Genomic DNA, 12,736 nt, shown 5'->3' with positions numbered 1-12,736 from the left:
AATGTTTCTGTTTGTGTTCACGGTTCTCTGCCGTCCTTCAAAAACAAAAATTATCTCAACGAGGATCAACTGGGTCACAGAGCTGAAACAAACACTCACACATGGCCCCAATACATATATATATATATATATATAACTCAGGTAAATGTCCCTAGTTCTCTTTTTTAAGATTGAAATTGCACATGTTCATGCCAAAACAACATTGGCACTATACAAATATAATAAAAAGCTTCCAGATTTAATAATTTAAGTCCTTGAAAAAATAAATTGTGACAGCCCAAAGTCAGCTCCAAACAAAAGAAAACAACTCAGAGTATAAAGTAATAGAAGATGATTTTTTTATCCTGATTCTTGAGTCACGAAACGATATTATTGCCATTTTAACCCGAACCCACAGACAAAATCAGAGCTGTCCATGCTGACGAAGGTTCAAACATTTTGATTCTTAGCAGCTCAACAGACTTCCACCAGGAGAACACCTTCATGGTCAGCATGAATTTATTTAAAAAATGTAACTTCTTGTCACGTCGTCCTTGTAACTACTTTACTTCCAGCATTTATTTCCTGTTTAAAAGTAAATAAATAAATAAATAAGTCATTTTAATTTGATATTTTTGACCAACACAACTTGACACACAGTGCTGAGCTTCATCTCAGATTAATCTTCAGGTTCACAGCTTTCAGAAGATGTCAACCTCTTCTATGACATTTATTGTTGACCTGCTATCTCCCCCTAAACATCCACTGCCCACAACCACCAATTCTCAAATAATAGGATCCCAAATGGTAACTGTTTAAACTTTTTGAGTGGTTTTTCTAGCCTAAATCCACAGAAACTGCGTCTTTTTTACAGCAGAGGACCGTACGTGATGTTTAATAACGAGTGTTCTGTTTCTAGAACCGCTCTGAGCTGCGAGTGCTGGTGGTCCGTAACTTTCACTTGGTGTGAAGAAGTTGTGGTCATTTCATGTCATTTTGTGAAATCAGGTTGATTAATGGCGACCGGCGTTCATTTGTCAGAACATGTGGTCACACCCGGTGTTCCTGCTAACTGTTGACATGGATAATTAACGTGAATATTCCTGTTGAAGCAACACTAACTGTGTTTCCATTAAAGTCTAATCGAAGTTGAAGTGAACTTTTGAAATGTGGCTTTAAAGAAAATGTAAATTAGTGAATAAAGTAAGCTGCAGTAACGTTCTTCGTCCAGCAGGGGGCAGTGTGATGTGTTGCTGCAGGAAACTCCGTCAGTAAACAGGAGAAGAGATGGAGCATGAGAAAAAAATGCTGATTGGACAACTTTGGCCTCATGAGAGAAAATGTGTCATCAGGAATCAGATTCAACTTCTAATTGTTGTTTCATGTCAGAGGAAACAGCTAATCAGACTTAAATGTTCGCCACGTCAGAACTTATTCAGAAAAAGTGTTTCCATCTCCTGTTTAGAGCATTTACTACATTTATAAAAAGACAAAAACACCTCAAGAGAGTGGAAAAACATTTTTGATAATTTTTTAAAATTCTGGATCAGGATCAGGGAGTCAGTGTTGGTTTTACTCACAAAAGACACAAAAGTCACCACAGTTCCCTTTTTTGATGCTCTGGCAGCTGTCTTTCTGGTCATTTTGACTTTTTCTGTTGTAATTTAGACTTTTTTTGGTCGTTTCTACTTTTTTCTTTTCATGAACTATTTTCATAAAAAGACAAAAACACCTCAAGAGAGCGTAAAATCTTTTGTGCATATTTTTGATTTTTGATAAGTTTTTCAAATTTTGGTTTTTCCATCAAACTTTTCTCATTAAAATCTTCTAGAAATCAGTCTTCTGTCACCTCAGCAGCAGGATTTATGATCCTAACCTGCACATATCTCATTCAGATTGAGTATCAGTCAGTGGAGTCAGTGTTGGTTTTACTAACAAATCTATGTTTGATTACATAACAAAGACACAACAGTCACCACAGTTCAATTGTTTTAATGCACTGACAGTCTGACCATCATCTTTTAACATGTGGGTTTTATTTAACTCTTGAGCAACATGTCAGTCAGATCACAGCTGAGGATCATTTGGCTCCTAATGAGGAGAAACTGACCACCTGAGTCCTGAGCTGCTCTCTGATTGGCTGCAGGTGACGGAGTATAAAAGGTTCAGGAGGACAGAAGACTGGTTGGTCTCCTTCAGTCCACAGACTGTTGGTCCTCTAGTGTTATTATCTTTATCTGATTTTAACCCTCTGGGTCTCCAAAAAGGGCCAAAGCATGGCTTCTTCACCATCATCCAGATGTAAAAACAAGGCAGACCAAAAAAGACACAAAATAACTAAAAAAGAGACAAAACTACCAAAAATAAAGACACAAAATAAGTAAAAAAGACACAACAGATGCAAAATTACAAAAAAAGACACAAAAATGACCGAAAAAAAAAAACACAAAGACATGAAAAGGATTAAAAAATGGATAAAATAGCCCTATAAGACTCCATAGTGTTAATCCAGAAAGTCAGAACTGATCTCCTGTTGGAAACGTCTCTGCAGCCTTTGACTCTGGCTGAACTCAGTCAGTTACTAACTCACACTGATCCACTGCTGCTAAAAGGCTCAAATGTGCAGAAAATACAGATTATAGACAATTCACATTCAGGCCAATAGACGGTTAGCCTAGCTAGCTTAGCACAAACACTGTAGACAAGAGGGGGAGCAGCCTGGAAAACATATTTTGGTAACACTTTCTATGAAGACTACATCTATAGTGCATTATGAGCGATTACTTAACGCCAACAATGAAACATCATGTTTAGCTATACTGCATTATAGATGCGTCTATATGAACCTCACTTTACTTAAAGCATACATTGATCATTTATTTATACTTATGGCATCCTATGAGTCCTTATAACAATTGATTGTTGAGGTGTGTGTATAGAGGGGTATGAGTAGTTGTAATGTATTATAAGCCTCATCAGTCAGCCTGTAGTTTATAACCAGTCAAGAGCACTCATAAGACACTTGGATTTATAAGTCATTATAAGCTATATTTATAACTGTTGATATAGTGCATCATGAAGCTTTATATGTGTTTATGAGTGCAGTCATAATGCATTATGATTGATTATAATGAGCATTATAATTCACTATGAATGCGTTCATAATGCACTATAGATGTAGTCTTCATAGAAAGTGTTACCCATATGGTAAACCCTATAAAGCCTGAACCATGAAATAATTGCCAGAAAATTATATTTTTCTTTTAAAATGGAGTGTTGATTGAACTTGCTGACAATTAAAAAAAAATCCAATCTCAATAGGCATATATGAATTCTAACTTGTGTCATATTTGATACATCAGGTCTTTTTGTTCAGTTTGTTGCTCAGTTTGTTTTTTTCCAACTAAAAAAAACTTATAAAACCCAACATTTTTAACCCATTAAGACTTGAAATTTCTTTTTAACAATTTCCTCAAACATGCAAAATATTTTTTTCCATAAAACACAAGATCAAACATCTGCAGAATATAAATTTTCAGATCCACCAGTGGATTTGAGTCAAATAGAGCGGGAAGCAGGAGGGGATTCGGGCCAGGGCTGCAGCATGATGACAGGCTGCTACTAAAGTGCATTTTCACTTTAACTGGAACATTTTGATCTTTAAATAGTCAATAAGTTAATTTAGAAGAACGTTTGTCTCACTAATATACCGGTTGCAAAAAAAACAATATGTCAACAGTGAAAATACCAAATTCAAGGCTTTAAACGTGACTATATCCACTATTATTATACAGTAAATGGTGAGGAGTGAGTCAAGATTCTGACTGAATGTTCATATTTTTGTTTAGGTGCAGTATTATTGTAACTTAAACAGTCTTACGTATCAAAATTATAGCTATTTTAGTTTTATTCTACCTGTTCATAAGAATATATTTTATACTTTGAAGACTTGTTACAGCTTGTAATAAATACAAGTGATGAACAAGCTATAATCGGCCAAACTGGTGCCAAGTGAAACCAGTAGAAGAGTCTTTAACCTGCATTCTCTCTAATGTCCACCAGGGGGCGACTCTACCAGCTGCAGAAAGAACTCAGTTTGCATGTAAATCAACAGAAATATGACTCTACTTCTGACTTGATTTGTGAGCTCAGTAAACATTCTCATAATGAGTTTATGATCTCAATATTTAGTTTAACTTCTTCAACACAACAAGATGTTGTTTTGGTAAATTTTGGTCCAAATTGGAGTCAAATAGAGCGGGATGCAGGGGAGGAATCAGGGCGGGGCTACAGCATGATTGACAGGTTGCTACTAAAGTGCATTTTCACTTTAACTGGAACATTTTGGCCTTAAAACATCTTGTTTAGTGTTCAGTTTGACTAAAAGACACTCTGAGGAGTCAGTAAGTAATTTTGGAAGAACATTTGTCTCTCACTAAGGTACCAGTTGTAAAAAAAAAAAAAAATATGTCAACAGTGAAAATACCAAATTCAAGGCTTCAAACGTGACTATGTCCACTATTATTATACAGTGAATGGTGCAAAGTCAGTCACTGAATGTTTAAGTGCAGTTTTATTTGTTTTATTCTGCCTGATTTCAGTGTATTTTTCCTTTTACTTGGTGGATTTGTTTACTAAACGAGTCCTGCTCGGCCAGGTGAATTTAGAACATGATTGTTTGTGCAGCAGAGGAAAAAAAGACTCCTGTTCTACACACACACACACACACACACACACACACACACACACACACACAAATAAACACACACATGCGTCTGTAATGGCATGCAGGAAAGCCCAATATAATCTGCTTTTGAAAGATTTCCAACTTGTCATCCAGTCAAACGGGTCAAACACAAACTCGGCGGCCGGCTGCTCGCTCCGGCTGCACAAAACTGTTTGTTACCAACAGAAACCCACCATGTGGAAGATTAATATTCAGCCTGATGACTGTAAATGAATCCATCAGAGTGTTTCAGCTGCAAGACAACAAGTCAGAAGTCTTTCAGGACAGATGATCAGCAAGATGTCCTGCAGCATCCGGCTCAAAAAACACACTAAATCCTGCAAATCAGTTCCATATATGAACATTATTACAAGGAGAAATGGTTGTTTGTTCAGGTCAAAGACAGATTGTTGTTCTGTGCTTCTATTTTCAACCAAAAAAACCCTTAACAACAAGCCTGGAAAGGTTTAATATGTCACATTTCTGCTTTAACCTTCCTCTTGTGCTCTTGTCCGACCTGTTTTAGGTTTTAAATGCATAAAAATACCACTCAACTTTTGTTTATTTCATCAAGGCTTTTTGACTTTGTCAGGAACTTCTATTTAAACAAAATAAAACAAAAAATCAATTTCACTAAATTATAAAATTCCCTGACGAAAATTATGACGTTTGTGTTGTTTCAGTTAGAATATAAGATTATAAAACAATATTTAGTGAAATATTGGCCCGTCTCTGAGGAGAATTCTGCTGCTGAACCATCAACACTGAATGAATCCTGACAGGACAAACTGACTACAACTCCCATGATGCCTCACTGCTTCACAACAGCACAAACGATTTGTTATTGTTTTGATCGAGCTGCAGAAATGTACATCTTGTGCGTTAAATAAAATCATAAAATACTTAATTTTTATAGCTGCAGTTGCTACAAGCTGATGTTGTAGGAAACATTTAGTCTTTATGTTGAAAAATTATTATTTCAGTCTGCAGAACTTCTTAAAATGAAGTTAAATTTGATGCTTTTAATTGTGATTTCCAGTAAAATGACACATACTGTCCACCAGAGAGCACTCACTGTGTTCTAACACTGTAAAATGTCTCTGAACATGTATGAAGCCAAGTTAACACACGCACACACACACACACACACACACAAGAATATTAAAATACAAAGTGAAGAAGAAGAAGGGTCACTTATACTAAGACACCAACATAAATGTCAATGTCAATGAAGACAAGATTCAGAAACTTGCTGAAGTTGTCAGAAAAATTCAACCATCTACAAGATTTCTGTTATTTATGAGCAAATTATGAAATCAACAAAACACCACGATTTCTGCAGCGTTCTTTCTTTGCATCATATCCTGCTGCTGCACGCTCTGCTCAGATTCCACCTCCTCAACTAAACCAAACAGTATTTCCAGTGAGTGAAAAGATATCTGACACACATCTGTGTCAAAGAGCAACTCTGGACGGTTTTAGTTGCAATTTTCATTAAATAAAAATGGAAAGAAATCTTCAAAACTTCAAAAAATTATTTATGAAAAACATAGGTATCAACTTGTGTTGTAAAAACTCTCAAATATCAGGATTTGATTGCAGCATAAAGATTGAGATCTGACACTATAGTTCCTCCGTACATGAGGAGCTGTTCTTTCAGCACCACCTACGTCAACAAAACTGCACAATTTCTGCAGCGTTCTTTCGTTGCATCAAATCCCTCCTCCTGCAGGCTCTACTCAGATTCCACCTCCTCAACTAAACCAAACAGTATTTCCAGTGAGTGAGAACACGTCTCACATGTGTCCAAGTCGAAGAGCACCTCTGGACGGTTTTAGTTGCAATTCTTCTTAAATAAACATTGAAAGAAATCTTCAAAACTTCAAAAAATTATTTATGAAAATCTTAGGTATCAACTCTGCTCAGGCTCCACCTGCTCAACCGAACCAAAAAATATCTCCAGTAACTGAGAACACATCTGTGTCAAAGGGCAACTCTGGACAGTTTTAATTGCAATTCTTAGAAGAAAAAAACAATAAAAAAAATCTTCCAAAATAAAGAAATAGTGGATTACTTTGTGTGTTTGTGTAAATAAATATCTTGTAAAACGCTCATATCAGTATTTCCTGTGTTTGTGCACACAAAGACTGAATTTTGACACTAATGTTCCTCCATAATCGTGGAGCTGTTCTTTCAGCACCAGCTACGTTAAGAAACACTGATCTTTTGGCATTGCATATTTGCATGTTTTGCATGCTCTACTCAGGCTCCTGTGTCTGTGTCAAACGGCAACTCTGGACGGTTTCAGTTGCAATTCTTTCAAAAGAAAACAATCGAAGAAATCTTCAAATGTTGCAGTATTTCATGTGTTTGTGTAAATAAATATAATGATCAACTTATGTACTCTAAACACATGAAGATAGAATTTTGTCCCTGATGTTCCTCCGTACATGAGGAGCTGTTCTTTCAGCACCAACTACGTCAACAAAACACTGTGATTTCTGCAGCGTTTTTTCTTTGCATCACATCCCGCCTCATGCTCGCTCTGCTCAGGCTCCGCCTCCTCGCCTCCAGTACTTCCAGTTAGTGCACAACATGACATGCACAATCTCCTTCACGCGTCAAAGGGCAACTCTGGGTGTTTTTAGTCACCATTCCTTCATAAAAACAATCAAAGAAACCTTCAAAAATAAACATCAGAATAGACAAGAATTGAATTTGACACTAAAGTTCCTCCGTACATGAGGAGCTGTTCTTTCAGCACCACCTACGACAAGAAAACTATGATTTCTGCAGCGTTCTTTCTGCTGCGTGCAGGCTCTGCTCAGGCTCCACCTCCTCAACTAAACCAAAAAACATTTCCAGTAACTGAGAACGAAGGTGAAAGAAATCTTCAAAAAATGTAAAAAAATAAAAAATAAAAAACATACATTATTTCATGTGTTTGTGTAAAGAAACAAAGTTGGAAGCCTTTTGTGCTGGAAAAAAAAGTGTAATTTGACACTGATGTTCCTCTGTACATGAGGAGCTGTTCTTTCAGCACCACCCAAGTCAACAAAACACCACAACTTCTGCATCACGTCCTGCAGCGTGCACGTTCTGTTCAGGCTCCACCTCCTCAACTAAACCAAAAAACATTTCCAGTATCTGAGAACAGCAACTCTGGATAGTTTTAGTTGCAATTCTTTCAAAAATCAATCAAATAAATCCTTCCAAAAAGTTGATAATTGCATGTGTTTGTGCAGAGAAATAAAGTAAGAGGCATTGCATTTTTGCATTCTTGCCTTTTTTGCATCACATCCCATCTCCTGCAGGCTCTGCTAAAGGATCCACCGTGTCAAAGAGTGACTCTGGACAGTTTTCGTCACGATTCCTTCAAAAAAACAATACATTTCAAAATAGAAAAATGTGGATTATTTTATGTGTTTCATGGGCAAAGAAATAAAGTTAGAGGCTGTTTGTGCTGTAAATTTTGCAGCACAAGAATATAATTTGACAGTAAAGTTCCTCCGTACGTGAGGAGCTGTTCTTTCAGCACCACCTACATCATAAAAACACTGATTTCTGCAGCGTTCTTTCTTTGCATCACATCCTGCTGCATGCACGCTCTGATCAGGCTCCACCTCCTCAACTAAACCAAAAAATATGCCATGACATGTTCGTGTCAAAGGGCAACTCTGCATGGTTTTAGTTTCAATTCCTTCAAAAAAAAAAAACAACAACAACAAAAAACAAAAAACTGAAAAAATTAGAATTATTTCATGTGTTTGTGCAAAGAAATAAAGTTATATAGACTTTTGTGTTGTTAAAACTCTGACATTTTGCAGCACAAGAGTATAATTTGACAGTAAAGTTCCTCCATACATGAGGAGCTGTTCTTTCAGCACCACCTACACAGGCTCAGGCTCCACCTCCTCAACGAAACCAGCCGGAGTATTTCCAATGAGTTTGAACATATCTGACACACATCTGTGTCAAAGAGCAACTCTGGACGCTTTTAGTTGCAATTCTCATGAAAAAAGCAATGAAAGAAATCTTCAAAACTTAACAAAAAAGTTCATTATTTCATGAAAAACGCAACATATCATCAAAGAAATCCTCCAGTATCAAAAAGATAGTGGATTGCTTCATGTGTTTGTGAAAAGAAATAAAGTTAGAGGCCTTATGTGTTGTAAAAACTATGAAATTTTGCAGCACAATAATCTAGTTTGACAGTAAAGTTCCTCCGTACAAGAGGAGCTGTTCTTTCAGCACCAGCTCTTCTCTACAGAGGAACCTCAGAGACAGAACCACATGTTAAACCTGAACTCTCACCTGGTGTCCGTGGTGCTGATCTCTCCAGACGGTCTCTGCTCTGTCCTCGTTTCTTGGCTGTCATTCCCTCACGTTACTTCCAAATGATGTCCTTTTTCTTAAAAAAAACACAAGCAAAAAACTCTAAAAAGTTCTTCTTTAGTTCAAGGTGAAATGATGAAACAAGGCTGAAACATCTCTAGGTCCTGTGAGAAGGTTTCTCCTGCTGACAGACCCTGAGTGGACACAGAAACCAGGAGTCTTTAGACCAGCAGACAGCAGCAGCAGCTCTGTACACACGTGCTGCAGCTTTTCAGCGTAAACATAATGACTAAATGACAGGAAGGTACGAAAAATAAATAAAATTTGGCTTTTTTTATGTTGTTTTTTAACGCTGTTGCACGACTGAACACTTCTCTTTATGTACAAGAGTCTGTCTCCTGTTTAATCCTCTCAACTCAAGTAGTTTTCCCGCTCTGTGTGTGTTTCTGTGTGTGTTTGTGCAGGTTTAATGTTTCCTCTTGGCTGTTTCGGTGCGTTAAAGGGCCTCTGAGTTGCATCTCGCCGCTCCGTCCCGCTGACGGAGCAGATGAGGGGGATTAAAATGTGCTTTTTATAAATCAACCCCGTCGCTCTTAAAACTTTTCAGGATTGCGATGTGTTGATCCTCTATGTGCAAAGACTTAAGAGCCCATTAATGGGGGTTTATTCTAAACAACTATGAATGTTTTTGAGAGAAGTGTGCAGCAGGCTGCAGGACTACAGGTCCGTCTCCCGGGTGTCCAGGCAGAACGCGTAAAGGGATCTCTTGAAGTCCATGCTGCTGTTCGCCTTGATGTTCGCCTTCTCCACCGAGGCGCCCGCGTCCTCCTTCTCCGCGTCCTGCGACTTGTTGGACGACTTGCTGCCCTTCCGCTTCAGCTCGGGGCTGGCCCGGCCGCTGTTGGGCTCGTCCTTCAGCGAGGACTGGTCCTGGTCCGTCTCCCGGTGGTAGAAGTAGTTGAAGTTGGACACGATGACGGGAACCGGCAGCGCGATGGTCAACACGCCGGCGATGGCGCACAGAGAACCCACGATCTTCCCCCCGACCGTCACCGGCCTCATGTCCCCGTAGCCCACCGTGGTCATGGTCACCACGGCCCACCAGAAGGCGTCCGGGATGCTGGTGAAGTGCGACTCCGGCTCGTCCGCCTCGGCGAAGTAGACGGCGCTGGAGAAGAGGATGACTCCGATGAAGAGGAAGAAGATCAGCAGCCCCAGCTCGCGCATGCTCGCCTTGAGCGTCTGTCCGAGGATCTGGAGCCCCTTGGAGTGTCTGGAGAGCTTGAAGATGCGGAAGACCCGCACCAGGCGGATGACCCGCAGGATGGCCAGGCTCATGGCCTGCTGGCCGTTCTGGTGCTCCTGGCCCTGCTGCTCCGCCAGCTCCGTGCCCACTGTGATGAAGTAAGGCATGATGGACATGATGTCGATGATGTTCATCACCGTCTTGGAGAACTCGGACTTACTGGGACACGCGAAGAAGCGCACGAAGAGCTCGAAGGTGAACCAGATGACGCACGTGGTCTCGATGATGAAGAAGGGGTCTGTGAAGGTGAGGGAGGGTCTCGGCGCCGTGCTGTTGTCCAGCCGGCTGGTCACCGGAAGCTCCCTCTCGTCCCTGAACTCCGGCAGCGTCTCCAGGCAGAAGGTGATGATGGATATGGTGATGACGATCACGGACACGATGGCGATGCCCCGAGCCGGACTGGAGCTCTCCGGGTACTCGAAGATGAGCCAGACCTGCTTCTGGAACTCGTTCTGGGGCAGCGGCTTCTCCTCCTCCTTGATGAAGCCCTCGTCCTCCCGGAACCGCTCCATGGCCTCCTCCCCCAGCTGGTAGAACCGGATCTCGTCCGCGAACACGTCGATGGACACGTTGACGGGTCTCCGGATCTTCCCGCCGGACTGGTAGAAGTACAAAATCCCGTCGAAACTCGGTCTGTTGCGATCGAAGAAGTACTCGTTCCGGAGCGGGTCGAAGTATTTAATCCTCTTGGCGGGGTCCCCGAGCAGCGTGTCCGGGAACTGGTTCAGGGTGCCCAGCTGGGTCTCGTACCTGAGCCCGGCGATGTTGATGAGGACCCTCTCGTTGCTCTCCGTGTCCATGTCCATGTCCAGCATGTCCTCGTCGAACAGATGGGGACTGTGGTCCGCGCGTAAAAGCGCATCCATGGCGTTCTCGCTGCAGCTGAAAGTGTTGTTCATGTCGTTGATCTTCCAGGAGCTCTGCTGCTGCTGGGGGGGCAGGGGGTGGTGGTGGTGGTGGTGGTGGGGGGGGGAGGTGGTGGAGCGGCTGGGGGCTCCCCCGGGTGTTCAGCTCCTTACCGAAGTCCTCCCCGAGTCCAGTTTGGACGAAGCCCGGCTGAGGGACATCCAGCGCGTTCCGGCAGCTCTCCTCGGCATTGTTGCCTCCTCCTCCACCTCCTCCACCACCTCCACCGCTCCCTTTGGCGCCGCCGTTCTCAAAACTCACCAAGGCTATCTCCATTCCGCAGCCATCCACAGTTACTGTGTGAGAAATGAGGAAGGGGACTTGTTGAGCCGGAACGCGAGCATCCTCTCCGCTGAGCTCAGCGAGAAACAAGTCAGAAAAAAACCACCAAGCTGTGTGGAGATGGAGATGTTTGGATCACGGCTCCTGCAGCCGCTGCTCCTCCTCACATCTGTGCATATGTGTCGCTGCTCCTCCTGCTGCTGCTCCTCCTGCTGCTCCTGCTCCTGCTGCTGCTGTACACTGTGTGGATGAAGTAAATATTAAAAGCACAAGAGGAGGAGAGCGAGAAGACCCGGATGAGAGAGTAGGCTGGAATGATTATTCCTGACGTCAAAAGTGCTGCTCAGACCGTTTAGCTGCCTCTGAACATGTCTGTCAACCTCTCTCTCTCTCTCTCACTCTCTCTCGCTCTCTCTCTCTCTCTAACTCTCTCTCTCTCTCTCTTTCTCCCTCTCTCTCTCTCTCTCTCTCTCTCTACCTCTCTAACTCTCTCTCTCTCTCTCTCTCTCTCTCTCTCTCTCTCTCTACCTCTCTAACTCTCTAACTCTCTCTATCTCTCTGTCTCTCTCTCTCTCTCTCTCTGTGTCTCTCCCTCTCTCTCTCTCTCTCTCTCTCTCTCTCTCTCTCTCTCTCTCTCTCTCTCTCTGGGGGCGGGACGCTCTGTTCGTTTTCTGGGTTTATGGAAACAAAGTGCTTCAGCGAGAGATCTTCCTAATTCTGGTTATTTTATTATAAGAACAGAAAAAAAGCCAAAATAAATATTTAATTGGTGCAACTTTATCCTTATAATAACACTCAAGAACTAAGTACCAAGCTCTCAATGACTAAGTGAATTCAAGAAATTCATATTGTTACATATTTTTAAACATCTAAATGGAATGTGCACTTAAAATAAATTATTTTTATTACGAATATTAACCATGCAATAAAAGCTGATATCTGTAAATTAATATAATGAGACATTCTACACTTTTTGTGGGTTTTTATTGTATTTTTTGTACACAGAATAAAAAATATTTTCAAGAAATTTAATGTATTTAAAAAAAAAAAAATTAATTACAAATATAAACATTTTATTGGTCAAACGTTTGTCCTTATAACAACAGTGATTGTGAATTTCTAGAAATTTACTGTGTTATTTTACAGGTTTTTTGTTTTTTCTACATTTAAATTATTATTATTATAACGAATATTAACCATGC

The 12,736-nt window shown here is 40.8% G+C and overlaps 1 protein-coding gene across 1 annotated transcript in view; it reads right to left on the bottom strand.

Annotated features, from left to right (window-relative positions):
* The window catches only part of LOC131960895 (potassium voltage-gated channel subfamily A member 1), a 55,056-nt gene extending 43,422 nt beyond the window's left edge, over window positions 1-11,634 (bottom strand). Inside the window, 2 exon segments of the mRNA XM_059326161.1 lie at window positions 9,020-11,332; window positions 11,334-11,634. Of these exon segments, the coding sequence (XP_059182144.1) occupies window positions 9,758-11,332; window positions 11,334-11,528 (1,770 nt within the window). The 5' untranslated portion in view covers window positions 11,529-11,634 and the 3' untranslated portion in view covers window positions 9,020-9,757.
* Window positions 11,635-12,736: the final 1,102 nt, after the last annotated feature.

Source organism: Centropristis striata, chromosome 22 (assembly GCF_030273125.1).
Source record: "Centropristis striata isolate RG_2023a ecotype Rhode Island chromosome 22, C.striata_1.0, whole genome shotgun sequence".
Lineage (NCBI taxonomy): Eukaryota > Metazoa > Chordata > Actinopteri > Perciformes > Serranidae > Centropristis > Centropristis striata.
This window is presented reverse-complemented; position numbering and strand designations above follow the sequence as displayed.